The sequence below is a fragment of the Heliangelus exortis genome, chromosome 25 (assembly GCF_036169615.1).
Source record: "Heliangelus exortis chromosome 25, bHelExo1.hap1, whole genome shotgun sequence".
NCBI classification, from domain to species: domain Eukaryota; kingdom Metazoa; phylum Chordata; class Aves; order Apodiformes; family Trochilidae; genus Heliangelus; species Heliangelus exortis.
Genome location: NC_092446.1, coordinates 423,519 through 451,423, shown reverse-complemented (window position 1 = coordinate 451,423; position 27,905 = coordinate 423,519). Strand labels below are relative to the sequence as shown.

At 38.5% G+C, this 27,905-nt stretch overlaps 1 protein-coding gene across 4 annotated transcripts; it reads right to left on the bottom strand.

Annotated features, from left to right (window-relative positions):
- Positions 1-272: 272 nt before the first annotated feature.
- TRIM33 (tripartite motif containing 33) lies at positions 273-27,834 on the bottom strand. Of its 4 annotated transcripts, XM_071768620.1 has the most exons (20): positions 27,132-27,824; positions 22,458-22,576; positions 22,218-22,365; positions 20,576-20,708; positions 17,909-18,025; positions 16,815-16,929; positions 16,017-16,163; positions 15,455-15,572; positions 14,578-14,822; positions 14,145-14,309; positions 13,141-13,341; positions 12,031-12,163; positions 11,359-11,422; positions 10,923-11,082; positions 9,516-9,862; positions 8,973-9,096; positions 7,911-7,985; positions 7,246-7,398; positions 5,420-5,470; positions 273-5,337 (listed from the first exon to the last, which is right to left on the bottom strand). In XM_071768620.1, the coding sequence occupies exons 1-20, from the start codon at positions 27,583-27,585 to the stop codon at positions 5,125-5,127; spliced, it is 3,282 nt and encodes a 1,093-aa protein (XP_071624721.1). In that variant the 5' UTR covers positions 27,586-27,824; the 3' UTR covers positions 273-5,124. The 4 variants fall into 4 exon arrangements, with proteins under 4 accessions (XP_071624721.1, XP_071624722.1, XP_071624724.1 ...); XM_071768621.1 differs by lacking the exon at positions 5,420-5,470 and having other exon boundaries at positions 27,132-27,834; XM_071768623.1 differs by lacking the exon at positions 14,145-14,309 and having other exon boundaries at positions 27,132-27,834.
- Positions 27,835-27,905: the final 71 nt, after the last annotated feature.

Here is a 27,905-nt window from a genome sequence, read left to right as displayed (position 1 = left end):
GGCGTAGATAAACGTGACAAATAATTTTAAGAAAAAGTGCAGAGCAATGAATTCACAGCATCTCCAACCAAAACTTTGAATCAAGTTTAGATGCCAGTATTTTCCATGCTGGAACTGCTGATGGCTGCATGTAAGGCAGCTCCAAGTGGACACACCTGCTGCAGTTAAAATTCATCAAGGTACTTCCACACTGCAAATATCAGAAAAATCTCTTACCAGACATGAACTCGTATCTAATGACCTAATGCAGATGTGCAAAAAAGAGACTCAAATGGAAAGAGTAATTTTTCTGATTTAATAGAAATAACAAAAACAAAATGGTTTTCAAACAATGCTTTAAAGTGATCTAATACAACTTCTACAGCACATTCCAGAGCACTTGACAAGAAATATTTACAGGCAGCTAATGTATTAAATAACCATGTAAAGAAAACATTTTTATTACACATCAGCAAAAAACACAGGAACAGAACAATTAGAAACAGTAACTTTGTTTTAAAAAAGTTAAATATGATTATTCAGATAATACAATACCACAGAAACAGCACTTTTTGAAGAATCATAGTAAAAGATGAAAGAAGTTTACTATGTGCAAAAAAGAACCAGTTCAATTACTGGAAGCGAGAAATAATCAAAGAATGCCATGAATTTAACCCTTCCATGAATACATTTACATGTAAAACAGGCTTTCAACTGCACAAATCTTCATAGGCTTATATACAAGTTTCATGGTGTTCTGAACCTAAGAAATATCCCATTTGCAGACCATTAGCAGACATGCACTTTGTTTTTTTTTTTAAACGTAGCTCACACTCGAGTGAATGCTGCAACAAGTCAAACTTATAAAATATTTTAGTGCCTCTCCTTGTATAAATTCAATAAATTCTAAAGAAAGCAGCCTTGAGCTGTAAGATCACTCAATAGAAAAGGCCAAAACTGTATTTCATACATTTAATAGTTCACTTCTAGTAAAGATACCCAAATTAACCTCAGTTTTTTAAAACTCATTCAATTCAGATATATTAGAAAGCATATAAAGTAGAAGCCCCACAAGCAAACATAGGAACTAGATGAAAGAGTTACTGTACACACACTTTGACAAAATAAAGATACAATGCATATGTTCAATATGAAATATGTCTATGTAAACTGTGGCATATAAATTTTTTTTTAAAAAAGTACCTTCGTTATTTACTCAAACACCTACTTTTTAAAAAAATATGTAACTTTCCCCAATTTTTAAAATAAAATGCCACACTATATTGTGAGTAACTCCTGCGCACTTTTGTTTTTGAAAGCTAGACTTGGTGATATGCATACAAACTTTCCTATAAAATCACTATCCAAAGAAAAGGATTCCTGTCATGTGAATAGGCAACAAACAAAGCACTTTTATTGCTTTTTCCAAGGAAGAGAGTAAGAAAAACAAGAAAAAGCCAGCTTCCAGTATATCACACACATGGCTTTAAAATACTGTTGCCTGTGCCTAGGCTTTTAGAGGTCAGCCAATAAACCAGGTTAAACAACAGAATGATAAATTTGGACTAATTTTAAGGACTTCTGTTTCAGTGGCTTGGAGAAATGTTTATAAAATGCTTCAGTGATCCAGTGTTAAACGTACTGACAGTCAAATGTTGTAATAGCAATGGTGACATTCCACACAAAAGCACAAACCTCTCCACATTTAACAGGGCATTTCTATTTGCTAAAGTCTGGGGAACATCCTTTTTTGGATAGTAACTCTGCCTTACAATACTATAGGCCACCTAATTCCAGGGCAGTTAAGTAAGAGACCTGAACCTATTCAGCTGGTTGTCACTAATCACTAGTAATTATATGGCAGGATACCTGCTGAGGTAATTGAAAGTCCACAAGTCAGATACTGTACACTTTCCACTCTTCTTTCAAAAGCAAGTAGCCTTTTACTTCTTTGGATTAACTTAGAACTTCAGGGTCATTTACCACAAAATTTGAGACATGAACAGTCTTTTTCACAAGTATTTAACTGAGAGCATGCAGCTACATCAAGTGCTGGGCTGTCTCCCCTGCTATCCTGCTGGAACACTGAATCATGCAGACAAAGGAGCTGGCACACAGAGCACACCCACCACAGCTCCTCTCTGCTCAAGTTTTACTGATGTAAGCTATGCCCTGATTCCCAGGGTAAAGCACACTCTCCCTTGCACAGATTGCACACACACCATCCAGCACAGAGAAGACGCTCTGAAAAACACAGTGGGCTGTTAAGCCCTATCAATTTGCTCTTGAACAAGTTACATAGAGTGTGGCATCAAAAAGCTTTTTTGATTGAGAAAAACTTTATCTGTTCTGTGACGAATATTTACAGACTACAGATTCAGGAAATGTATTAGCAGAGCTTATCTAACACTCCAAATATTTTTAATAGAACTTAGCTAATGTCAAACTAATCATCGGATTGTTGTACTGGGAGTTCCAAAAGGAAGATGGGGGAAATAAAGTTTTGTTTATCTAAAGAACAGAAACAGGTCAGATTTCTTGCACACAATTCAAAATTCCCCATACTACTAATGTACACTCATGAGCTGAATGGAAGGAGCAACTCTTGAAGTTCAGTGGGTTATCTGCATGAACAGAGCTTGAACTCTCAATCATGGTCTAAGCTTAGCACCACTTGTGGTTTGCAGACGAACCACCAGAACACAGGCTGTCACAAGCCTACATAGTTTGGCAATTTTTTTCTACCTCATCCTAAGGAGAAGCTGTCCCAAAACACTTCAGTTACCTGCTCTGGGGTCTGGGTAGAAAATGATGGCATGGTCCTTGCAGCAGCCAGGGAGCTTGTGCCACCCTAGGACCACAGCTCTGCAGCATGGTCCTTTCCCAGCTCCATGACCAGCCTAGGATGCCATCAAGGTTGTCCTGTGCTCCAATTCAGGCAGCACTTATCTGCAGTACTCGAACCCATGACTTGTGCCTTACAAAGGGAACAGTTAAAAAGGCGAGGCCTGAAGGCAGGGAAACCTAGAGCTCTTCAGTGCCATAAAAATTGTAACCCCAATTGAAGAGAATTCACAAAATCTTATTTTCGTGATAATTTTAATAATATTCCTTTGCAAAACGGAGCTGAGAAACTAGAAATGCATAAATAGGCAACACACAGAGGCATTAAATGATCCCTTGTTACTATCAGTGTCCTATTCACACACATTCTTTTCTACAGGTAAAGTTTTTGCTATTTGTCTATTTAGTATGTTTGGGTAGAATTACTTCTCCTGTCGCTTATGAACTGGCAAAAAAAATTTAGACTGGCACTATGTTAATATCAGAAACAAAAAAACACCAGTTTGAGTTTTAAATGTAACGTTTGTGTAACCTAAAGGAGCAAGCTTGAAATTATAAATACCTTTAGTCCCCTTAATTAAGAAGTACAGTCACAATGTACATACACTTGGTTCTTATAAGAAGAAATCAAATCTTAAGGTATTTCAATAAAAATGGTTGAGAGCATATCTCAATTTGATACTGTGCTAAAATATTTATCTTTACCATTATGGTAAAGTATATATGCCACAGAAATCGCTCATGCTAAGTACACTAAAACCCCAGTGATTTACGACAGAATTGCTGTATTCACACAAAATCTTATGGCAAATTTAGTCTGTCCAACGTGACCTATATGAAGGCCAGATATTACATTTATTACTTCTAGCATTTCTGCCAGTAAAGAAGGGAACAACCCTTCAAACTATAATTACTTTGCGATGACCTCCTTTCTGACCAGAGATGCCAGCATGAAGGCAGTATGCAATGGAAAGGCACTGCAGAGATGCCTGACACAAGGAAACCCCAAAATTGTTCTGCTTTCAGTATTTGACCAGAAACCACTCAAAGCCATATCCTGGTCCATGCAAGTGCTTTGTTCAGTGGATGGACAAGTAACCCAATCTCAACAGATTTATTCCAATCTTTCTTGACATTTTGCTCATAAGCTGCTTCTGAAGAAAGTTCCGAGTAGTACTCTAATAAAAATAAGACAGAACCTCAAAATGAATGCAATGTTAGAAATAGCATATATTACAAATCTTTTCTTGATAGGAACAATTAATAAGAATACATATTATCTTAAAAACAGTTCAGCAAATGTTGCTGATCTGCAAGATATCTCAATTCACTATTTACAAATAAGACAAAGTGAATACAGGAAATTTTACACATTTGGTAGTTAGTAGGTTATTGTTTGCCAAGTGGTCTATTAGAAACTGATACTTAGGAAGACTGGAAAAACACCGCAACAAGTTACTATCTCTTCAGTCTATATTTGCAGTACAGAAAATTAGACAATGAATACTGGAGATAACATTCTGCCTCAATAGGGGGAATCAGGAACAGATGACACAACGCTAAGACTTTTGCCATGAATGCCATTAAAACATTCTGTGTACAGGATTCACCATAAATATACACAGCCCTACTGGAAAGGGATTGGTGCAACCATCTGAGTCTGTCACCTGTGTCAAGAATTCACACTCCTGCACTTGCCAATTCAGAACAGTTTAATGATTTTTTTTTTCCTTTTGCTGTACATAAAATGTATAAAGTCAAATTTAGATAACTGGATCAACACAGAAGATCAGTTATTCACAATACTGCTTAAATGAGATTATAAAAGCAATGACCAATGACTAACTGTTCACACAAAGAGGGCATTTCAGTAACACTGCTTACAGTTAACGCTGCTGTCCAGCATGAATGCAAGATACAGTGACTGCATTGGTCCAGTCCTGCAGAGCATTTTAATAAGCAGTCTCTTCTGTACTTGGAATATCTATCAATTCTGCTTCCCTTCAACATTCATCCACCTCTATCTGTGAGACCAAGGTAAGCAAGTGTGTCCCCTCCATCAGGAGAATAAAGAATATAGCAAATAATCAAGGAAAAATAAAAAAAACCAAACTACCAAAAATTTACAATACATTTTTTTCCCCTTTTGATGAGAATGCTTTTCTGTACAAGTGTTTTTTGTAATCTAATACTGTTTAAAAAGCTATCAGCTTCTTCAAGATGGCCACTGTAGGCATGATATTATTCCGGGAACACTTAAATAACAGTTTTTACAATAAATTTTAGGTCCATGTCATTAGATTACTTTATATGTACTGGTCTCTCATCTGATTTTAGGCGTTTTCTACGTGGCTGTATAAAATCTTCATCGGAGTCCTCAGTTATTTCACCATCATCCTCTTCCTGCTCAAATTCAGGCAAAGGCTGGAAGGTCCTGTCTGGGTAGATCTCTGTAAGTTTATCTTCAAAGTATAATGCAACTGCCTTCCCTGCCTGTGCTACTTCTGAATCAGCCTGTAAATAAAAGAAGACAGGAATATTCACCTGTTGGAAATGCACATCCCTTCACCAAGTGTGCATGGTCTGAAACGCTTACCTTCAAATTAATCTCTTGTGTTTCTGCATAAACTTGAACAACTTTCATCATCTAAAAAGGATACCAGAGTCAAAAAAAATGAAATTATAATCCTTTCTAAAGTTATGAGATTGCATAGGATTGGATGAATTAAGTCAGCCATAACAACAAAACAGTTTGTTATGGACCACACCTCTAGCTCTCACACTTAGTGGAAGTAGGTTTATAACAGTGGTGACATGAGGTAAACAAACCTTCAAAGAAACACAAAACTTTTGAACACATAAGTGTCTCCCAGTCATTTTCAAAACTACGATCTACTCGTGACTGCTTTCTCTATTATAAATTTTGTTTGTCTGGACAGTATTGTGGAACAGTCTCACTTTTGAGAGAAGGGCTCCATGAGACTACTTTCTTGGGGGCCTTACCCCACTTCAATTTCTGTTTTTTAAAAGCATATGGCTTAGAGGCACTAGACATGATGTTATTATGCGTGGTTAGGTAGCTAATCTTTTCCAAGAGCCAGCATTTCAAACAGTGAGACAAGACCAAAACACGCTTTTTTTAAACAAAACCAAAAAAAAAAACCCCAACCAACAAAAAAAAAACCAAAACACCACCACATTCAGTCCTTGCTCTTTTTTTTTACACTTGTCCCTAAGAGCTGCAGCATGTTTTCCTCTACAGTAGATGCTTCATTAATTCCTTTGATTGAGAAGTTCACATAATTGCAACTTCTTCCACAGTGCTCATTAACCTCCACCTAATACAGAGACATAAGGGAGTTGGGGGTGTCAAAAGTCCCAAATGCTTGTGAGCATTTATAGCATTACATCATTAACCTTGATTTTTACTACTGTACTTGTGAAACAGTTGAGATTTTAATTGTAGGTTTGTGTACTTCCTTCGTTTTACTTCTTCACAGAGCCAGAAATGAAGCTTAAACATTGCAAAACTCAGATTACATCCTACAGAAAAATACTGGCTGTTTTATGCATTTCTAAGGTCAGAAGAAAGCCATTCCCGGGGATGTCTTTGTCCAAGAGCTTTCTGTCATCCTTGCTTTACAGCATCACAGAAATGAGGATACCCTCTTATCTCACCTCCTACTGTTTTCAGCACAATACCACAATTTTTTTTGATATTCAGAAAATCTTTTACATTGTCCCATCTGGTAATAACACCTAACTATCTCCCCAAATCATATTTCATTTGCAGATGGGTGCAAGGCAACTTTCCACGTTCATAGAAAATAAGACTCTATACAAAAATTAATTACTGAAAACTGCTTTCTGCAAGAGCCCAATACCCATGAGCACTAAGCTTAATACCAGCCAGAGTGAACACATTGGTTTTTTGGATTCAGCCAGCATGAGGTACTAGAACCAGTAAAAAATATTCTTCAGAATAGCACTTTTTCTCAGTAGAGAAAGTTTCCTCAGTTGAGCTCTGGCATGCTTCATGAGAATAAGAACAACTATTTGTATAGCCTGAGACTGTTTTAAGGACTGCTTAAAACTTTACTGCCACACTTCCTAATCACTTCTACAGTCTATGCGATATACAGAAATAATGTCACCCTCAGTCATATATTCATCCCAGTGAATGCACTTTGTTAAATTTCCCTCTGTTAAAGCTTCATCTCCCCATTTAGCTAAAATTGAGAAGTAGCTCTGTAACTGCATTTGTTTTGTTCTGTTTGGTTTTTAAGTGTCTGATTCAGCACCTGCTCCATAACCAGAAGTTACAAGTGGAAGCAGAGCCTTTAACTGGACAAGCCACACAGTCACGTTGAAATAAATCTTAATCTAAAAAAAAAAAAGTATACAGATTGGAAGTTAACATACTTCATTAAACCTTTCACAGTTCTTGAAGATCAACCGAACATCTGCCACAAAATCCTCAGGAGTCTGGTAGTGTTGGGAATGCTTCTTTTGCAGTTTCTTTTTCACTGTAGATAAATCCATTGGTTTCTTTATAATCTTATAGTAGTTTGGTATCTGTAAAAAAACAGTGATTTATGACTACATAGTTCGCAGAAGCAGTTGATTTTCTTCAGTTCTCAGAATATCAATCAGCTAATCTTGTATGCCCATTCAGCAGGTGAGAACAATTGCCCTTCCTCCACGTTTCCCTTACAAATTGTTCAAGTTCTTTCTAACCTTCAGTGCTATCATAGCACAAGACTGCTTTTTATCATAATTACTTCTTTTACAGCTGAAAACAAAGGAGTCAAAAGTAGTTTCTTTCATTTTCAAGTTTATACAAAAAAAACAAGGTTTTTTTAAATATCTGGGTTTGATACTGGGAGTAAAGCCTCTACATGGAGAAGCTACAGAATCAGCTTGTCTCTTTCAAAATCATTAAATACTGTATAACCACCAGAACTTTTAGACTGATCAAGGGGACATGCTTCAAGAAAAAGCAGTCAGTTCCTTCTCAAACTCCACTCTAGACTTTTAGACATGTTATGCCAAAAATAAATCACAACCTATTTTTTCAGGAGACTCACCGAGGCTGGGACTGGCTCTTGAAATTCAATGCTCAGCTCATGGCAATACAGGTAAAGTAGGAGACGTTCACATTTCTTACAAAGAAATAAACAGCTTCATATTAATATCGTTAATTTATTCTCAGCCAAGTTCATATTTCCTTCTTTTAAATAGGTTTCTACTTTAGCAGCTTAGTACTGGAAAATTTAAAGGCAATCCCCACAAGCTTTATTATAAAATGTAAATTCTCTTTTTGCTTCTTCCTAAACAAAAGCCTAGGGCTAAAGTCAAACATGAACACGTACACTAATCCACAGTCAAATTAAAACCAAAAAACCAAACAAAAATAACAAAAAAGCCACTAGAACTGCTTTTGTCCAGTGGTAAGTGCATGTAACAGGAAAGGACTGAGCTGCAGACTTTTACTCTTTTCCACACAAGATAAAATTTGGAACAAAAGCCAGAGTGTTTCTATGAATTCCCTGCCAAAATATTTTTCTTTCTTTTGCTTGTAATTCCTTTGGAGGATTTTTAATTGATAATATTCTAACACTTTATCTAACACTAACTGATAAAGCTGAAAGTAATTCTGTCAAGGTCATTACACCTTTCACAAGAACGCACCTAAATAATTCTAGCACCTCTCACAACATGAACTTAACACACCAAACTTGCATAACTATTTTTATGAAGGTTTTGTCAATGTTATATGCAAAGAACTTCTAATTAAGAACACTGAAGATATTAATGCATGATAAAGGATGCATTTAAATTCAGAATATGTATTTACATGCAGGTTTTAGCTACCAGATAATCAGAGGCCCCATCTGATGGAGCACACCCACATGGTAGCCAATACCTGGTCATGTGGTCTCAGGAAGAAAAATTTTATAACTTGTTCTGGATTTGATTTGGTTGTTTCGATTTTTTGTTTGTTTGGTTTGGGGCTTTGCTGCAAAAGGCACAACTGTATTTACTTTGCTGCAGCTCCAGCAAAAAAATCTTCAAGGAACAGCAGGGGAAAGCTAATGTGAGAAAGCACTTTCTTACAGAAAACAGATTTCTATAGATCTGAGACATACCCTCTGGTCCACAGGACTCAGGCCTTGTGCTGTTTTCCCTTTCTTGCTGTGTTGTGAATTGTCACAGTCATATTCTACTTCCGGCTTGCTCAGATCTCTGCAGAACGTACATATCCACTCTCCACTAAAACAGAAATAAACACAATTATTCTAGATATCCAGGGACAGAGTCTCACCAGTAATGACTACAAAAACTGTCATTAGCTCTTACAAATTCACATCGTACTGTAGTAAAGACTTAGACATCTAAAGATAAGGAATAACTCTTAATACTCAAGATAATTGTGCCAGTCAAGGCCATTTTTCCCAAGCATGTTCTAATTTATAGCACCTTTCTTTCACTTTAAAATGAACCTTACATAACAGAATGACACTTTGAGAGACTCTATCAGATAAACACTGACAGTTGCACTGGACACAAATCCGCAGGCCTCTGAAATGTCGTGTTTGTTTACTGACTGAGCACGAAACACTGGTTTTGGTTCTGTGTTGAAATGAGGACCACCAAACTGTTCTCAGGAACCATTATGCTGTTTCTGGTACCTTGGAAAGCTGAGGAGTGTCGGTACATGACAAGTCAGGTGAAACACTTTTGGGCACTTCTCACAACATAACAGATCCCCTCCATTTTGGCACACAGCACACCAGTCTTCATTCGGGTCATCATCTTTGTTATTGCCTTCTCCTCCAATTCTAGCTGACCGGTGCATGAGGCTCCGCACTGGGGATTTTCCATTTAAAAGGCTATGGCCAGACTGTTTGCAACTTTCACTTAAATCTGCTGGCTCAGTTTTCACATGATTTTCAAGACTTCCTAATGTATCTAATTCACTTTCCAGATGCAAGTTAGTGGACAGTGGCGGTGTCAAGCTGCTCTCAGGACTGCTAAGCTGAAATCAGAGTAGCACATGGAAATAAGAGTCAATTTTACAAAGGCAACTTTCTTCACATGTTGTAAAGTCAAAAGCCATCCACTCTTTAAAGGTACTATACACATTTCCCAAAATAAATGGCAGATCATTAGGAAGACCTGAGTTGCATACAGTATTGAAAAATACTTTTTCCTTTCAATGACAAACTCATTTCTAATAATACATAACATGATAAAAACCACACTGATAGATTGTTTAAATATACCTTTACTGTCATTAAGAAAAAAATTCTCAAATACACCACTCTGGTCCTAGTAAATAATTCTATTAAATCAAGCATAGCTGTAATCAATGCTGAAATATATTCACTTGCATAAATATATCATTCATGCTCTGGCATAAGAACTTTTGACTGATGGGAAGATTTCTCAATGTAATTACATGTAGATGTTCAGGAACTACTACCAATGGGTTACTTTCAGCTTTTATTAGACAGAGATTAAAAGCAGTAAACGCACTACACTGCTGGGTATATTCTGTTTTAATACCTCAAGTTTACATAACAGACTATCCTCTGTCTGGCAGAGCACAGTCTAGGATACAGTCAAGTCCTCAACATGGACCAAACAGATTAAATTTTGTTTTCTATCAAATAACTTTCAACATGCAACTACCTATCATAATGCACAAAATTGGCAAGAACTGGGTGTGTTTTGCATCCACAACACTAATTCAAGACCTATTCAAAACACAGAGGGAATTGTCTGCCATCATTTAACGTTTATGTGTTAAATGTAAGCCAGCAAGCTACTGCCTGAGTCCCACTGCCAGCTTATTGGTACCTGTATCACAAACCCTCAGTCATGACCAGGCTCAGAAATACTATAAAAACATATAGCTCACCACTTGAGCTTGCCCACACCTAAAGTTCAGATGTACTGTCAGAGAGCAAAACTCAAGTCTTCATGGCTGTTAATTGAATATAAGGCTTAACAGTAAAACTGCTTTGTTATTTCCAAATTCTTACACATACTGATAAAAAAAGACCATAAGATACTGTTGCACAAACTAACTTTACCATGCAAGCACTTCTTCTGCCATCCTCTGTTTTTTCCTGTTTTACTGTTCCTGAGAAACTGCATATTTCTTCCTCTGTCCCTGGTTCTTGTTTGACTTTCACTTGGTCAGACTTGAAATTAATGCTAGTTTTCTCAGCAGTTCTGCCCGAGGAGCCACAGCTAGAAAGATACCACCATAAGAGGAAAACTCATGAGAGCAAAGACATTTCAATGATTGCTTCCTAAAAAATTTCAAACACAAAGCATGCCAGACCATTTACAAGATAGCTCAAGTTTAGACAGAGAACCACAGTAAAGAACAAAAATCTTCTTGTAAGCATTCTTCCTTTACCGAGTCTCAGTTACATCAAAGTCCTACTGACACCCTGCCAATTCATTTTTTGAGTTCTTCATGTCTGTATTTTCAGCCTGTCAATGTTAATAATACATACTCACCTTCCTCTGCTGCCTGTGCTGGAGGTACTAGGTGGCCTCACAGGAGTGTGGGAATTGGGTAAACCTGCAAAGAAGTGTAGAAGTTGACTCGGTACAAATTTATTTTCTACAATAACATAAATGACTAATGTTGAGTAATACCAGAAGTACTGCTAGAATATCCTAATTTAATAATTCACGTAAGACAGTTGCTCTCTCAGTTGTTTAATCAGAACAAGGGTCTAGTACATTAGACCTTTACACAAATGAAATAAAACACAGACAACACATTTGATAAGAGTCCAAATAATTATTTCACACAATCCAAACAGTGCTACAGCTCTGAGACCATTAAGACCTCAAATTTTATCAACTGACACCCACCAAGAAAGTCAGGAAGATTCTGTATGTTTTGCATGCAGGCTTTGAGAAACATTCTCTTCTTGCAGGGAGAAGACTAAGAGAAGCACATATCAAACGACTGAAATTGTCTTCTTACTAATAGAAATACACATTTCCTATGTTTAAAGAACTCAACAAATATCCAGAAGAACTTATTTCTAAACAAAATAAATTGTACACTAACAAATATCACTTCCTTTTTCAAAGGAAATGGTAGGTAGTTATTTTCAACTTAAGAAGCAGAAATACCTGTCCCTTCCTAGAATCACTAGAAATTCCCATCATATTTACCTGATGACCCTGGAGACAGAGCTGAAGGTCCTGGGGAAGGATTCATGGTACTTGTAGGTTGTGGGGGTAGGTGACTGCCTGTAATGTATCTGCTTAGAAGATTATCTAAATTACTTGAACCAGCATCTTCAAGCTAAGAAGCAAAAACAACAGTCTGAATCAGAGAGACCTAATTAAAGTTCTTGGTAGTTCCACACCTTTAAACCATGATCAGTATCTTTATCAGAATTATTCACTGTCCATTCAAGGATTCAGGACATAGCAAACATTTTTATCAGTTTCATACAGAGATCAGTCTTTCAAAACAGAAATCTACAGTCAGATCAAAGTAAGATTTTTCAAATGCTCCTAATCTGAGTTCTGCCAGTACAGTGATAGGCTGAATTTACCCTAGGTCATGTCAAACTTTTCATGTTCAGTGAGTTAGTCATACAAACAGTATTAGTCACATGAGCTACCAGATTACTAATGTTGCAAAACTAATTCCACAATGAAGATACTATGGGAAACCACAAACTTGTATTTTCTTAGCATGATGTGAAATCTCCCTCCTACTCATTTTTTACAGACATTAGTATCAACAATAAACAAGGAAACAGGTACCCTATTACTTTAATTGCTAAAAACTATCAACTGCAAGACAGCATAATTACAAATAACATGTTTAGGAAAATCACAGAGTAAGTGCCAGGCAACTGCAACTGAATATATCACCAGTCGGGGCATAAAGCGCTTCCAACGTATGTAACTATTCAACTATTTTAGTGATATTTTCCCATACAGTGGTTTTGTGGAAGAAAGGAAGTGAACGCAGTACTTGGGATTAACTCACCTAAGTATCAATTTTATTATAGGACAGCCATTAGATACTGATTAATCTAAACATTAATACAGGACAAGCAGGTCAGCCCCATATAATTAAAATAGTTGTATGCCCTAGTCAAGGCATGCAAGCTTCCCAAGTCAAGGGTTGAAGATTTCAATTCTTTGACTTGTAACTAACTACACCATTCCACAGACGAGTACTGGTATCTAAACTTAAAAAGATACAGAAAGGAAAGCAGTTCATTACTTTATCCACAGCATAAATGCCTAATCTCCCACACTGACCTGGATAGGTGGGATATCTGGCAGTGAAGGCAAATTCTCTGGGTTTGTTACAGAAGGAATGAGTTCAATTGATGTAACAGATGGACTTGTTGGACCACGGTTTGCATTTGCCATTGTTGCTGTAGTTGGACTAGTTGGATTAATAGTGGTGTTGTGCACAGAAACAACTGGAAATGGCCCCGCATGCCCAGGGTTAGAATGCTGTAGGAAAAGGGAAGAGACCATGACTGCATTAGAGACAAATCAGACAGCAGCTGCAAGTACAGTTGCAACACATACACTCAACAAAATAGTGATAGCCCTCAACAAAATACTGGGAAGGCCAGGGGAAGGAAAACATACAATCTCACATTTTTATCAGTATAACCTGATAGCACTGAATGCAAAGCAACTGCTGTTTTTATTTTATTGGGAAAAAAAAACCCAAAACCCACAAACCACTATGTTGCTAGATAACTTCTTAAAGAAATTACTTCCTCCAAAGAAACTTCAGAGTCTACATGTCTGTCTACAAACTTTTTAATACAAAACAATGAGTAACTGTTTCAAGTACGAAGTAATTTTGGTTATTCTAGTTAAATTACCATTTCAATAATTTTATTCTTAATGGTATTCAGAGTTCTGTATCATGCTTCAGGTTTGAATTTAAAAGCACTTTAGAATTTGAGGTAATTAAAATCTCCCAACTAGATCACTGTGAATTTCATGATTCCTGACCATTCTTTAAAGAAACGCAAAAGCTGAACGTCACTGAAAAGTGAAAAATGGAAATGTTTTGTTTCCCAGATACAAAATGAAATATAAACATTAGCATTCATTTTCACTCTTAAGGTTTAAAATTTATGTTCAAAAATGTCACGGAACAGTATGCAACATGAAAAAGCACATAAATGTGTGCCGCTGTGAATTCTAAGTGTAACAAGCACGTTTACAGCTGGAGGTATCATCTACTGTAATTAAAGTCTGGCACAATGGCACAAATGAAGCATGTACACAGGATATACTTGTCTTTGAAGGTGAGGTTGCATCATGGAGTACTGTGGTCCATTGTGGCGTGGTATTCCTGGTATACGAGCAGCATTCTGAGCCATTCTCATCTGATGTGCTTGGAAAGCCCCACAGTTCATGTTACCCCTCTGCATGGTCTGCATGCTGATCAACCTGGGAGGCTGCAAGGGTTTTTGTTTTTTAACATTTTTGCTTTTAACATGGAAAAAAGAAGCCAATCTCCTCCCACAGTAGTAGGTTTACTAGTTACATAACATTAAGAAAAGGCCAATAGCTGTCGTATTTATAGTATGTCACATTTCAAAAGACTTTCATGTTTATAAACTGCTTTGTAAGTTTCTATTTGGTAGGCCAATTTTAAGTCTCAGTGTTATTGTAACTTCAGTCTCAATTTTATGGTAAAAGGTGGAACAAGAACACAAAAGATACCTGCTGCTGTAAGACTTGTGGACTGCTCTGCCTGGGAACTGAGGCAGCTGGCTGTCCCACCCTCATCTGCTGCAGCTGCTGATGCTTCTGTGCATACACTTGCTGCTGCATGTGCTGAAGTCGAAGCTGTGCCAGATTGATTTGTCCTGGAGCTTTGCTGACGTGGTTTGTTCCTGGAGGAGTTTGTCCAACCACTACGTTAGGAGTGTAACTAGGAGTTGGTTTATTTTCAATAACAAGGTTACCTAAACAAAACAAAACAAGAACTAGTAAACAGTTAAATCTCCATCATCATCCAAAGGCTGATAAATGCAGAATATGTTTCTAATTGAGTTTACTCAGGGGCAGTAACAATGCAACTCAAGTTTGACATTTTCTTTTTAAGTCTCCATAACCACATGAGAGAAGCAAAAAGGAAACTTAAAGAAGGAGAAATTGCAAAACTGAAAACATGATTTGTCAGGAAAGAGTGAAAGAAATGGAAAGACAAGACAGAGATGACTGTTCTCTGTATTCACATCAAATGGACAAGATGAGAAATAAAAAAGTGAAAAAAACCATGTTGAACATAAAGTTTCTACGCCCAAGGAAGCAAATCCTGGAAACAGAGACTTAACAGCTGAGCATGTTCCATCACTGAATGCTAAGAACAAGCGAGGCACAAAACACTGCTAGAAGCAAGTGCTGCCCTGATACACTGCGATGGCCTCGGTAGATACCTCCCGTCTACATCAGGACTGGATGGGTTATGTCAAGGGAGCTTTGGTCTTCTGCATTAAGAGATGTGCTGCACTCCAACTCACTCGTGTTGGATTAACACTCCCAACTCAGTCTGTTTTTTTAAGTAACACAGAATAAACAAACACAATTTTCTCACCTAAATTGACGACATTCTTTGCCCAGAAGGTTGGGTCACAGTGGAAGCGTATTGCTCCGTTGGCAGCTGGAACAGGATCACAACGTGCCTTTAAAATATGGCGTAACTGGAATGTTATCTTATGGAAAGAAAAAAACAAGACTGTTACTGACAATGAAATAAAGAATGAGAACATGAAGAAATGTGCATATGTGCAGCAATTTTAGTCTGCTGGATCACCATCAAGGGCTGTCAATAGCAAGTTTGGTTAGTGCCCTAGAAAGCACTCCATTGATTACAAGTACTGTTACACAACAATACTATATCTGCAATCACTCAAGTGAAACACTGAGGTGCCTTTACAGAGCTTGACCTCAATTCCTTGTATGACAAAATTGTTAAGTCCCTAATTTACGAGTTAAAAGTGTTGCAGAAGTCACGAAATGTATCCCATTGTTACAGAAGGGTTTGTTTTGTTTTTTCAAATGAAGCATGAACAATTCACAGTCCCTTCATTGGATTGCTACAGGATACTTGGAAAATTCTCTGTTTTGTACAGACAAGTTAGAGGATGCTTCCTTACCAGCCGCTTACTGTACAGCAAAGCAGTACTGCTGCCACTTGCAATAGCCCAATTAGTAAAGTTCATCACATGCTTCACTTGTCGAGAAAGACCAGTGATGTCATTTTGTTGTTGTATTAATTTCATCTGTCTCTCCTTTGTTACATTCTACAAGGAAACAAAAAGTTTACTACAACGGGGACTTAGGATTTAAGAGAAAATGTAAATTGAAATCACCATTCTTGTAGCAAAAGAAAAATGTCACATGCAAAGCACCTTATACTAATGCTCATACTGAGAGTGGCTAAAACCATTAAGTAGTATTTCTCTATTGTTTCATTCTACCATTCAGAGGTATCAAAAAGCAGGACAAATAGCGGGCTCAGAGAACTGAGTCTGCTTTACCCCAGGAAAATATTGACTACTGAAACAGCTACTGATGTTTGTTCTCTTCCTCATATTGCCAGAGACATGTAGTAGAATGACAAAAAACTAGTGGAACATTAAAAAGCAGTTTGAGGAAAAGAACAGATTATACACATGGTAAAATTATGTTCTAATACAGAAATATGTCTAACAGAACATGGAAGGGAGATTTTCAGACAATCTTTTATGTGGAGTATGATTTTTATTGAATCTGAGGCACAGAAAAAACTAAAGGAGCCACAGGTTCTAGCCAGTGAAAGGATAAACAAGATATTTAACTCCAGCACACCAGTCATAGTCAATATCAGCACTGCAACACCTGCAGTCATGCCAAACACTAGGAGACCGCAAGCAACGAACAACAAACACTACTATTATTTCTGTTAACTGTACCTCAAGGTGCTGTAGGAGAGATTTTCCCTTTTTATTGATTTCATTGATGAGGGTGAATATAGCCACTTTGATCTCCTGTTCTACTCTTTTGTTAGTTTCATTTACTTCTTTTATCCTAAAAAAAGAAAAATGCATTGTCAGGCAGCCACTTTATACTATGCCACCAAACACTAAAACACCATAGGCATCCTCTTCTCCTTAAAGAGTGAAGGAACAAGTTCTGTATTGAAGAAGTTCCCATGACTGCAAAATGTATAGCTTCTCCTGTGGGGCTATTTTGCTTCAGTTTGGTTTTTTTACAGGGTACCACTAGGATTTAAAAAATTGTGCCAGAACTTCTCCTTGTGTCTTTGGTACGCTTTCTTCTACCCTTTTACTTCCCATCTTCAGATGATCTGTCATTTTGCAAGTGACTTAAAAGTTTCAGAAGGCTCACAAAACCGCCAAGAATCGCAGTGGAATTCTCTGACCTTCAGCACACCACATCAGCACAAGTAGGTGAAAAGCCAGAAGCAATCATGTGCTCCCTCTGTCTCTGTATTCAATATTCTATATGACGTTGAATTTAAACTAACTGTAGAATCTTAAATTACCTAAAGGAATGCTTCTCTTCCTTTCAGGTTATTATCCTAAGTCTTGCTTGCCTAATTAAAAACAAAAACAATTTCCTATTCAATTTCAAAGCAACTTTTTGTTACAGTTATGAGAGGCATTCACATGAAACATAAAAGCATTTCAAGAAAAATTTGTTAATCTCTACAGCCAACACTTCTGTCACTGAGAGCTGAACTTAGCAGAAATTACAAGACAGATTTGCCTTGCCTTTTTTATTGCCTTTTTCTCTCCTCCCTCTCCAAAGTTCTGCTCAAGGTAGCCATAAGACATCATCTTTGATGTTTGTTTCTTTTAACAACTTCCTACAGATGCACAGCATTGTAGGGAAGAAAACATTCCAAAAAGTAATTCAGTCCAATAAAACTGAAGATATAGAAGCAACTAAAATGTAAGAATTATTCTTGTCCCACCATTCACACTACTGTGATTTATTAAAAAGGCAATAGACTAGCAACAGTTAATCATTTTGGACTACTTACCTATTCTGAACTTGGGCAGCTGCAAAATTTACATAATTCTTTTTCTCAAGAAGTTTGACCAATAGGTTCTCAATTGCACCCTTCTGGTTCTGAAAAGCTTCTTCCAGAAACTGATACCTTTTCAACATGCAAAAGAAGGTATCAATTACCAAGGAGTACTGTGCTGAAATTAAGTGTTCCTCCTAATTTAAACGTAAAGCTATAAATTTTTGGAAAAAAAAAATCATAAAACAAAGAAAAATCAAACTTTACCTATGCTTATCAGCATGAAAGTGTTTCAGTACAGATAAAATACCTAAGTGTCCAGAAGACAATCTCAAGGCGTCACTTTTTATTTCCAACTACACAGTGTGACAATTCACTGCATTGTGCCAAAAGCCCACGAACTATTAACAGGAATTTGCAATGCAATAGAAGCAAAATGCCTATGCTGAAAATGGCAAGGGGAATTAAGTAGCTCCAGGAGTTTTCATATTTTCTGATTGACTGCTCAGCTGTCAAAAGATTGCCCCCAAAACCCAGGATTCCCATCAGTCATTTGTCAATTCTTGTCTTTGCAGTAAGTAAATTTCATGCTTCTGAAATAAAATTTGTTAATAATGGGAAAAGCTTAGGTTCCCAGAATATCTTCCCCTCTTCACTATACTAAATCCTAGGAGTCAAACTATCTAAGTACTCCTGCAATTAAAATGAAGGATTTTGTAAGCTGCATTAGAAACCAACCACAACTAAACAACGTAGCATCATCTTTTGCCAAAATCTAAGAGAAGATTACAATATAATCGACTAGAAAAAGACCATTTTGAGGCATGATCAAATTTACAGTAACACTGTTTCTTGACTCAAATTACAATTAGTATAACAAGGACCTAGGTGTTCACTCAGTTTGTACCAGCAACAGACAAGTTTCAACAACCAGAATTTAGATTTCTCAGTCGCAATGCTACAACGTTGCTTTTTCTAAGAAATGTCCAAAATTCTTGCAGATTAACAGCCTCACAAGATTTCAGGTACTATAAAGCAAAAAGTAGCATAACTAAAGCCCAAAGGCCACAAAATTTGAAATGTCTGAAGAACTGCAAATTTTCTATTAAAAATATTTTCATTAAATTGAAAAACAGATTTCCACTTTAAGGAGAAAAAAAATTCTACGCTCACCTAGTACTGCTAAAATCTTGCTGTATCTCCTGCTATAGCAACTTGTTTTTAAAATACATATTGTGTTGTACTTCTAGCTTCCAAAGTTTATGGACTAAAACCTACCTAAACTAGAGTAATAGCACAGCATTAGGGTACTAAAAGAATGTTAACTCTCTACAGAGTCACCAGCAATTCTTTCACTTGAAATTCTGAACAGAACACTGCACCATGCTGCTACTGAAATGGTGGTTAATCTTAATTTGGTGCAAACTACCAGGATTTCAGGTAAAAAGGATGTTAAAATCAATCCCTGTTTTCATTTGACATTATTTTCCTTCAATGATTTACTGAGCTTCATAAAAATGGCAGATGAAGCAGTTGCCCTAATCATCTATAATTCACATCTGCAGATAGAACAATTTTTAAAGAATATTGTACAACAAAGCCTGTTAATAGCAAAGTATTCTCTTACTGGAAGACAAGTAAGCAGAACAAGATACAAGTGTTAATTAGTTAGCATCATGCTCAAAACAGATGCAAAGAAACCAACTAGAAAAGTTTGTTAAGATATCCTAGGAAACCATGCTTTCTGGACAAGTGTGTCTTTCAGGATATTTATGATCAAGCCTATGAAAAAACAGCAGGAATATTTGAGGTTGTTAAAATTTTAATAGAACTAATTTCAAAAGTAGAAGTTCTTCATTAGGCTGCTGTTCCAGTCTGAGAGAGTAATCAGTACTCTGGAAACAAAATCCACTAACTTCAATAATGCAATGTAAGCACTCTGAAAGAGAAGTATTATTTGTTGACTGAATAGGAAAAGCAGTGTTGCAGTGGCTGATAAATGCACATTTATCCACAGATTCTCAATTACAGCACTGCAGAATACTTTTCCAAACACTCAAGCTACTATATTGCAGAGCTGCTAATAAGCAGGAAGTTTTAATGTACCTTAAGAGGCTTCAACTCTTTTTTTAGCAGCTAGAAGAAAAGCAAGTTCCAGAGACAGAAACCATTTCTTCTTTACTTAGAATAAGGCAACTTTCAACCAACTAAAATCAAACAATTTCCCCTCTGAACAAAAGGAATATATTAATCTATGAGACAAAATTCATACTTTCTTTTACAAAACTCCCTTCAATTGAAAGACTGTTGCACAATTAAATACGCCTTTTCAAAATGTTACCTCATCCATGACTCTCTATATCACTTTTGCTTCTTGACAGCACCAGGTGTTAAGGGCTGCAGTATTTCTACTCAAGCCCTGAACAGTTACAGCACTGCCAAATGCCAGGCAAGTTTACACCTTAATCACAACAAATCGCCTCAGATCATGTTTTGAATCTTCTCAGAGTACTTGACAAAGCTCAACCAACTGATCGCTGAAGTTATCAGCACTCCACACAGGATCATTTCAGTACAACAAAGAGTTATGCAACAGTATTTCATGACACAACTGCTTTAAATCAATGTTTTCATCCTCTGAGAATGTACACCACAGGAATGAAGACATGGTAATATTTGTACCTGTGTTCTTTGTGTTCCAGTAACTGACAGTCTCTGCATGTCAGCCTGTCACATGTTTCACAGAAAAGTTTTAACTGCTCTTGTTTGTGGACAGGACAGAAAACAGGACGTTGACCAGATGCTCCCACGGCCTCTGTTTTTAAAAATAAACCATTTTTTGCATTTTAAAATAAAATTTTGACAGTCTGAAGTGCAAAACAACTAACTTCCAAACTAATGCAACAACCAAGAATTTGGACAAAGGCCTGTAACTGAGACCTGTTCTCACTCTCAAGTTACAACCATGGTAGTCTCTAGCTGTTCCTGATTTACTGTACTCAAAAAGGAGGAGGAATATCCTCTTTTACTTAGCACACAAACATTAGGATCGTGTGCTTGTGTTTAAAGATTAAATTCCACACAATTTCACCTCTGACGCAGTGATGGTCAGATCAAACCTTGAAAACTTCTGTAGTGTCAAGCAACCATACGCTTTCCGAATTACTACTAAAAAACTTTTGTAAACCTCATATGCTACTGAAGAGGTAAATGCAAAAGCAAACATTGCCAGTTAAACCCCAGCTAAACTGCTTAATCATTCCACTTAAGCAAATAACAATGTCAAAAAATAGTTTTGAGTTTACCAAAAAGTACCGCACAGCCTTCTAAAGATATTTTGAGTTTAGCACAGAGGAAAGCAGGCTTTGGAAGATACAGCAGGTAAGGTTTAAAACATGAATGTGTTCCTCCATCCCCCAGCATTTCTGGAGCTTGTTATGTCATGCAAGTTATGGTAAAGAAAAGAGAGCTCAAGAATCTACTCTGACGCTCATTAATAGAAAGCTGAAGTCTCCAAGGCACATTTTAGAGTCTAATAAGAAAGAAGGGGAACAATCTCCTCTAAGAAAATAATGAATAGTCATTCCCCACAATCAAGAGATTTGCTAAGCACTGTTGTAAGGCAGGTCAAGGTAAGGCTGCTCTCTAGCCATACACTAGCATACCCACTACACAGGAGCCACCATCTTCAATAAACAACCACACAAATTGCTATACAAAGTTTACTTTATTAACTTCCAAACAAACTGTAAACAAACTTCATATACTGAATTTTGCTAACTGAAAGACATTGAACATAAAAATTAATTCAAAGTCCACATCTACTCACCAATGTCAATACAAAAGTAACATCATACTGAATATGAGTTCAAGCTTATCTGTAAATGCTTCCCTACTGGGAGACCTGTAATTGCTTCTTATAAGCAAGTACAGCAAAACATGTAATTTAATTCCTCAGCCAATGTATTAGGTCACCAAAATGTCAGTGCTCTTCAGATTTCACATTCTACTAAATTAAATTATTATTAAGTTATTATTAAGAGTGGATCTAAATCATTTCCAAAGGCTTTATTCTCGTTCTATTTCTCCAGTACTGAAGATATTTTTTACACTGGACACCAATCTGAACAAAGTTTCATTTTCCCTCTGTTTTTAGAGACACCAACTGTGCACTGGTACCTTTTTACTAAATTTCCCAAATCTTTGGAGAAAGCTACATAGCTGTTCGATACCTAAATAATCCTCCCTGTTCCTTTACACCTGCCAAAAGGAGGTGTAAACCATTTTTACTACAAGCAGGACTAAATTATATACAAGCACTCACCTGAAGATACATCTTCTTTTTTTCTGATCATATGATCTTTAGTAAATTTTACTCGCTGATGAGCTTCTATGCAAGTCTTGCACAACCATTCCCCACACTCGACACAAAATCCAACAGCACTGGCATTATCTTCACAGCTTGTACACACCTGCAAAGGGAAACAGTCAGCTACCATCATTTTCCTGGAAAGCCTTAACATGCACAGGAACAAAAACAGCATGTGAATTTTTTGTGCCATACCTGTTCTGACTTCTCATCAGAGCTGCTTGGTGTTTCTGATGTGTCTTTTACAAAGTAGTTATCTACCAGATCTATCTGTCTGCATTCTTGGCGGCATATCGGACATCTAATTACACCAACTGCAAAACAGAAAAAGTTTGCCAGTTTGAAGAAAAAGAATGTGAAAACCGATGTGCTCATGATCAAAATAAGGTAAGGATGAACACAAAATCCCATGACTGCTCATTTCATTTAGGTAAATGGACATATTCCACAACTGACAAAAACACTTGAGCTGACAGCAAAAAATCTTCTCCTGCCAGCTACCCCTGTAGTAAACACCCTCCTCCCAGAAGTGTCATCTACGCTTAGACCAAGTTTCTATACAAAATGTATTGTAAATGTGATTTTCAAAGAGAAACTTTCAAAGCAATTGGGTATTTTTATACACTAGGACATTAGAAATAACTATGAAAAGTGTAACTAAGTGTAACTAAACGATGCTCAACTCCTTTGTGGATACTCAGTTAAAACAGTACGAGTAATTTCAGGCAGAATAATTACATTACTATTAAATTAGCATTAATTATTTCAAGTGCCAAAATTAATGATGGCTTCAGAACACAGAAGACTCACTGCAGAGCAACATCAGTAATTGATAAATTCCCTGTCTCATCAAATCAAACATGCTTCAGGAACAGGATGTGAAAAGTAACCAGTATTTCAGTACCTATAAGTAAAAGAGCTTCCCTATACACAACAAAGCCCCAACCATACACAGCACCTTGATATTTTTCTGCTACAGAATGACAAAAGTTTCCAAAACCTGCAACAAAGGAAGAGAAGAAATTCCCCATACTCTGGTGACACACTAAAGAGTCTCCTGACTGGGTCAGACAGAGCAGTTATCCCAGCACACTTCTCTGAGTGTAGGAGAACCCCAGAGTAGCATTGTCAGGGACAGAGCTGTAAGAACTACAGCAGGAACCAGCCCAGGGGAGCTCCTGAGCAGCTGCATCACCTCTGTGAAACCAAGCAAAACCTGTGCAATGAGAACAAGCTGGTACAGCTCCACATAAGGCTATCACCTACACTACTAATTAAAGCCCAACACAGAATAGTATCTCAGGTGAAGAGTTTGACAGAGCAAGAGAGGCAAGTCGTACAAATTTTACTATAAAACACATTGGGCCATTAGTTATACAGCTGCTGGAATTCTCATCTTTCTCACAGTACACATTAGATGTTTGTCAATGACTTTATTAAGAACACTAATGAGAACAGCATCTAGGTAATCCTTTTAACTCCTAAATAGATAAAGCACACTAAATTAGACCACAAACATCAAAGGCTGTCAGAAAGCACATGACTGATGTAAAATGGGGACAAAAAGTAATGTTGGTTTCATAAAAACAGAAAGACTGCTAAAAAATCTGCAACATAATCCAGCAGCAAATCACAATGGAACCTTTCAAAGAATTTAAGATTATTTTACTCTACCATTGCCAACCAAAACCTACAGCTGCAACCAAACTACACCATGCTCTTCACCAATGGTCTTTTCAAAGAAACAGCTTAGGTTTCCTGTAGATCCTTAGGAGACATCAATCAGCACTAGCCTAGAACTCCACCGTGCCATCCACTGACATTCAGGTCATCAAACCTCTACACTCCTCATTACTGCTGAGTGAACAGCCTTGTTGTAGACACAGGGTTTGAAACACACGTTTGCTTGGGTTGAAATGTGCCAGGCCAATTCCCAAAACAAAAGTACTAAGTGAATATAAAAAAACCTCAGGATCCTTTCAAATGTTTACATTATTGTAATGATGATAAAGCTTCACAGTTCAGGAAATATTTGCCATTACTCTGATAACTTAAACTTCCATCTTAAGTTCAAACTTGGCACATATGCAGTCCTCTAAGGAATGAATCTCTGACAGGTTTAATTTATTGGCTGAGAACACCAGGAGTAGTTACTACTTGTGCATAATATTTACTTCTCTTGGAACTGCAAGGGTCCAAACACATTGTTCTGTGTAGCAATACATCAAAACCCCTGTTCTAGTTTCACTATTCAAACCTTGAAATAAATCCTCACAGGCCAAACAAGTTACACAATCAGGCCAAAATCTATCAGAACACAAATACATGTTTTAAAAAATTTAGCATTCAAGGTCCAATCCCAACACCTTTTTTTTCTTCTTTTCTTCTTTTTTTCTTTTTTTTTTTTGTTTTTTTTTTTTTTTTTTTCTCTTTTTTTTGATGGGGGTTGGAATATAAAGAATCCTTGCTTATATTACAACTGCCACACATTACACATTGAACTGACAACTCATTATATGTAATCAGGAAATCAATTTATAGCAGATACAGACATCAGTTCTTATAAAAATAACACACACCTAGAATGTTCTCAGACAAATGCAGTATTTGCAAATACACTATTACTTCAGACTGAAATTTAAGTTTCAGACCAAGATTTTTAGCACTGAAACCAAGATGGCCTGCATTTATATAGCTTAAGTAGTCTAGTTTATGCAGGAACATTCAAGTTTCTAGAATGAAAACACACTAACTACTACCAAACTCAGTTTAAGTGATATGTCACATTCTCATAGACAATATAGCTTTTTCATGTCTCTCTTCAAAAGCAAACTGAAAATAGTTACTATGTCATTTAAGATGCAATTAATACCCAGTTCCTAAACACAGACACTGGGTATGGAAACCAAATTCAGCATCTCAAAACAGTTTACAATACTATATATTATAGCATACAGTAGTAAGAATATTGTTCCTCAAATCATACCTACATGCACACCAAATGTATATGTATCCCTCAGACTCTCCAAAAGTGTCTTGCAGGGTTTTGGGGTTTTTTTTTAGTTTTTTAGCCTAATGAAGATTTTGCCATTCACAAGGATCCGGGAGAGCCATACTTTATCTCTACTCCACTGAGTAGAGAATATCTCTGCCAGTGAGTATCTTGGTGAAGCACTCAAATCTCAAACAGCCTATCTTTCCAGAAGCAGACACGTGAGAAGCTGTTTTGCAGTATCTGTAACCATCCTAAATCTCTAAATACACAAGAAATATCTTTCAGCAGCAAGAGGCTGCAGTTAAGTGCTTTCAGCAGCAGGTATAGCTATGGGTACCATTTCCCACTAATTCTTACTTCAAGAAAAAAAACGAAACTAGAGAAGCAGCAAAAGTGGAAGTAACACTTCACAACTCCCACAACCCAACCAAGAGGGAAGGAAATTGCATACTAAGCAATGTGACGCTTCTCTGTATGTTGAGAATGCCCATTTTGTACCTGATTTGCTGGCTGGCGTTTCATGTGCATGCAACTGTTACAATGTGCAGAGAGCTGTCCACAAAACTGCACCTCTGGCTGCTCAATGTTTCCTTCTTAACTGACCTGCTGGGATAATACATCTGTTCATGCAGCCTTGTGTACCACTACAGATGGTCGTGCACATCCTTCCCAGTATACTCTCTGGAACCCTATATGCACATCTTGTTCACACCATCTAAAAGTTTTTAGTGAATTCTTATTTTAACAAAGCATAAAATCAAGCATTTTTAAAATGTATATTACAAGAACTGATATGCCAGTTTACATGGACTTCAGAAACTAGGCTTCATGTTGTTCCCATACTTGAACTCTAACAGACTCAGCAGCATTCAGATCACGATGCTAATGACTGATAAAATAAACCTCACTTTCCAAGCCCTGTATCCTTTACCACTGTATCTAAGGTAAAATACAACACCTAGAATGTAACATGAAAAATCACAAGACCACTTTAGTGTTTTATTAGTAATTAATGAACTACATTTAAGGCATCATCTTTTTTTTAAAATTATGGACTTTCTAAGACCACAACCTAGATGAGCCACTTCTGGATAGTTTGGATGAAAGAACCACTACCAAGCCAGGCTAATTTCTTCACTATGCAACACGGGAGAGCCTTGAGTCATTGATAAAACCTGAGAGATGTCACCAAACCAGGTCTCTTTGAGAGACCTGCAGAACCACTTACCGGGGCCCTAGTTTGGCCTGCAGACCACAGCATGTAAGTCACTCCATTAAAAGCTCCAGAAGCTTTTCAATTTCATCCCTGAATATATAAAATAAAGTTTAAAAATCAAGCTGTGATTTTAGTAAGACACTTGGAAGGAGAAGCCAACTCCTGTTCCATGGCACTAAAGCTACCCAGCCAGTCAGCTAACAATCAGCTCTACAACATTTTCTCTCAGTCCATGTGTCTCCGAGGGCAGGTGTACCGCACACATCTTCGAGTATGTGACACTGCAGCAACAGTAAATCAAATTTTACAATTTTTTTCCCCGAGTGCTGTAGAACTGAGCAGCTGAATATCCTCCTCACAGACACGCCTCTACTACAGCAACCCTGGAAGCAAAAGCAAACAAAACGCACAACGAGGTTTACACCGAAATTCCAAGAACTCCCAAGTTTCTGCCGTCGCTTACAGGCCGCCTGGATCGGGGCAGCAGACACTGCCGGTCACGTACGCAGCGATCCAACAGGGCCGGGACAAGCGCCGGGGCCGAAACCAGAGGAACCGGAGCGATCTCTCGCCCGCTGCCGGCAACGACAACGCAGCGAGCAACGCGGGGAAGCCCGCCGGATCGGGGCAGCTCGCCCGGCCGCCGCCCCCCGCTCACCTTGCTGGACGTCGCCGTTGGCGCCGCCGGGCACGGGGACGCTGAGCTGCCGCTCGGGCTCGGGCAGGCAGCGCCGGCAGAAGGAGTGCAGGCAGGGCAGTAGCTTGGGTTCGGCCTCCCGCCGGCTCTGCAGGCTCTGCGCGCAGACGGCGCAGGTGTCCAGCAGCGAGAAGGGCCCCGGCGCCGCCGGCGTCAGCGGGGGAACCGGGCTGGGCCCCGGACCCAACCCCGGCCCGGCGCCGGGCCCCGCCGCCGCCTCGGCCTCAGCCTCCCCCAGACCGCGCTCCGCCACCGCCGCTCCCGGGCTCTCCCGCTCCTCGGGCGGCGCGGCGACGGGCGCGGGGGGCACAGGGCCGGAGGGGGAGGCGGCCACAGGCTCCGGGGCGCCGCCGCCGCCCGGCGCGGCCTCGGCAGCCCCCTCCCCGCCGCCGCCTCCTCCTTTGTTTTCCGCCATGTTTCCTCCTTTGAACCCAGAAACGCGCACGCGCCGCGTCACCACGCGCCGCGCGCGCGCCCCAGCAGAGAGGCGGGGCCCGGGCTCGCGCAAGCGCAGGGCGGGAGCTGTGCGCAGCGGCGCGTGCCCGGTCGTCAAGGGAGCGCCCTCCCAGGCCGTGCTGACGTCACGCGGCGGCACTGCGCACGTGCCTGCCAGGACGCCTCGCGGGGAATCCCCATTGGCCGCCGGCGCCGCCGTCCCCGCCCCTCGGAGCGGGCGCAGCAGAGGCGGGGGGGGGGAGGGGCGGGGGCCGCTTTGGGACGGCCACACCCCAACGC

Coding starts and splice junctions, on each gene's coding strand:
- TRIM33 (XM_071768620.1), bottom strand. CDS start 27,585: ATGGCGGAAAACAAAGGAGGAGGCGGCGGCGGGGAGGGGGCTGCCGAG. Junction 18,026..20,575: donor CTGGAACACAAAGAACACAG/GTACAAATATTA, acceptor CATGTTGAAAAG/GTATCAGTTTCTGGAAGAAG. Junction 9,863..10,922: donor GCAGAAGAAGTGCTTGCATG/GTAAAGTTAGTT, acceptor CTCTGATTTCAG/CTTAGCAGTCCTGAGAGCAG.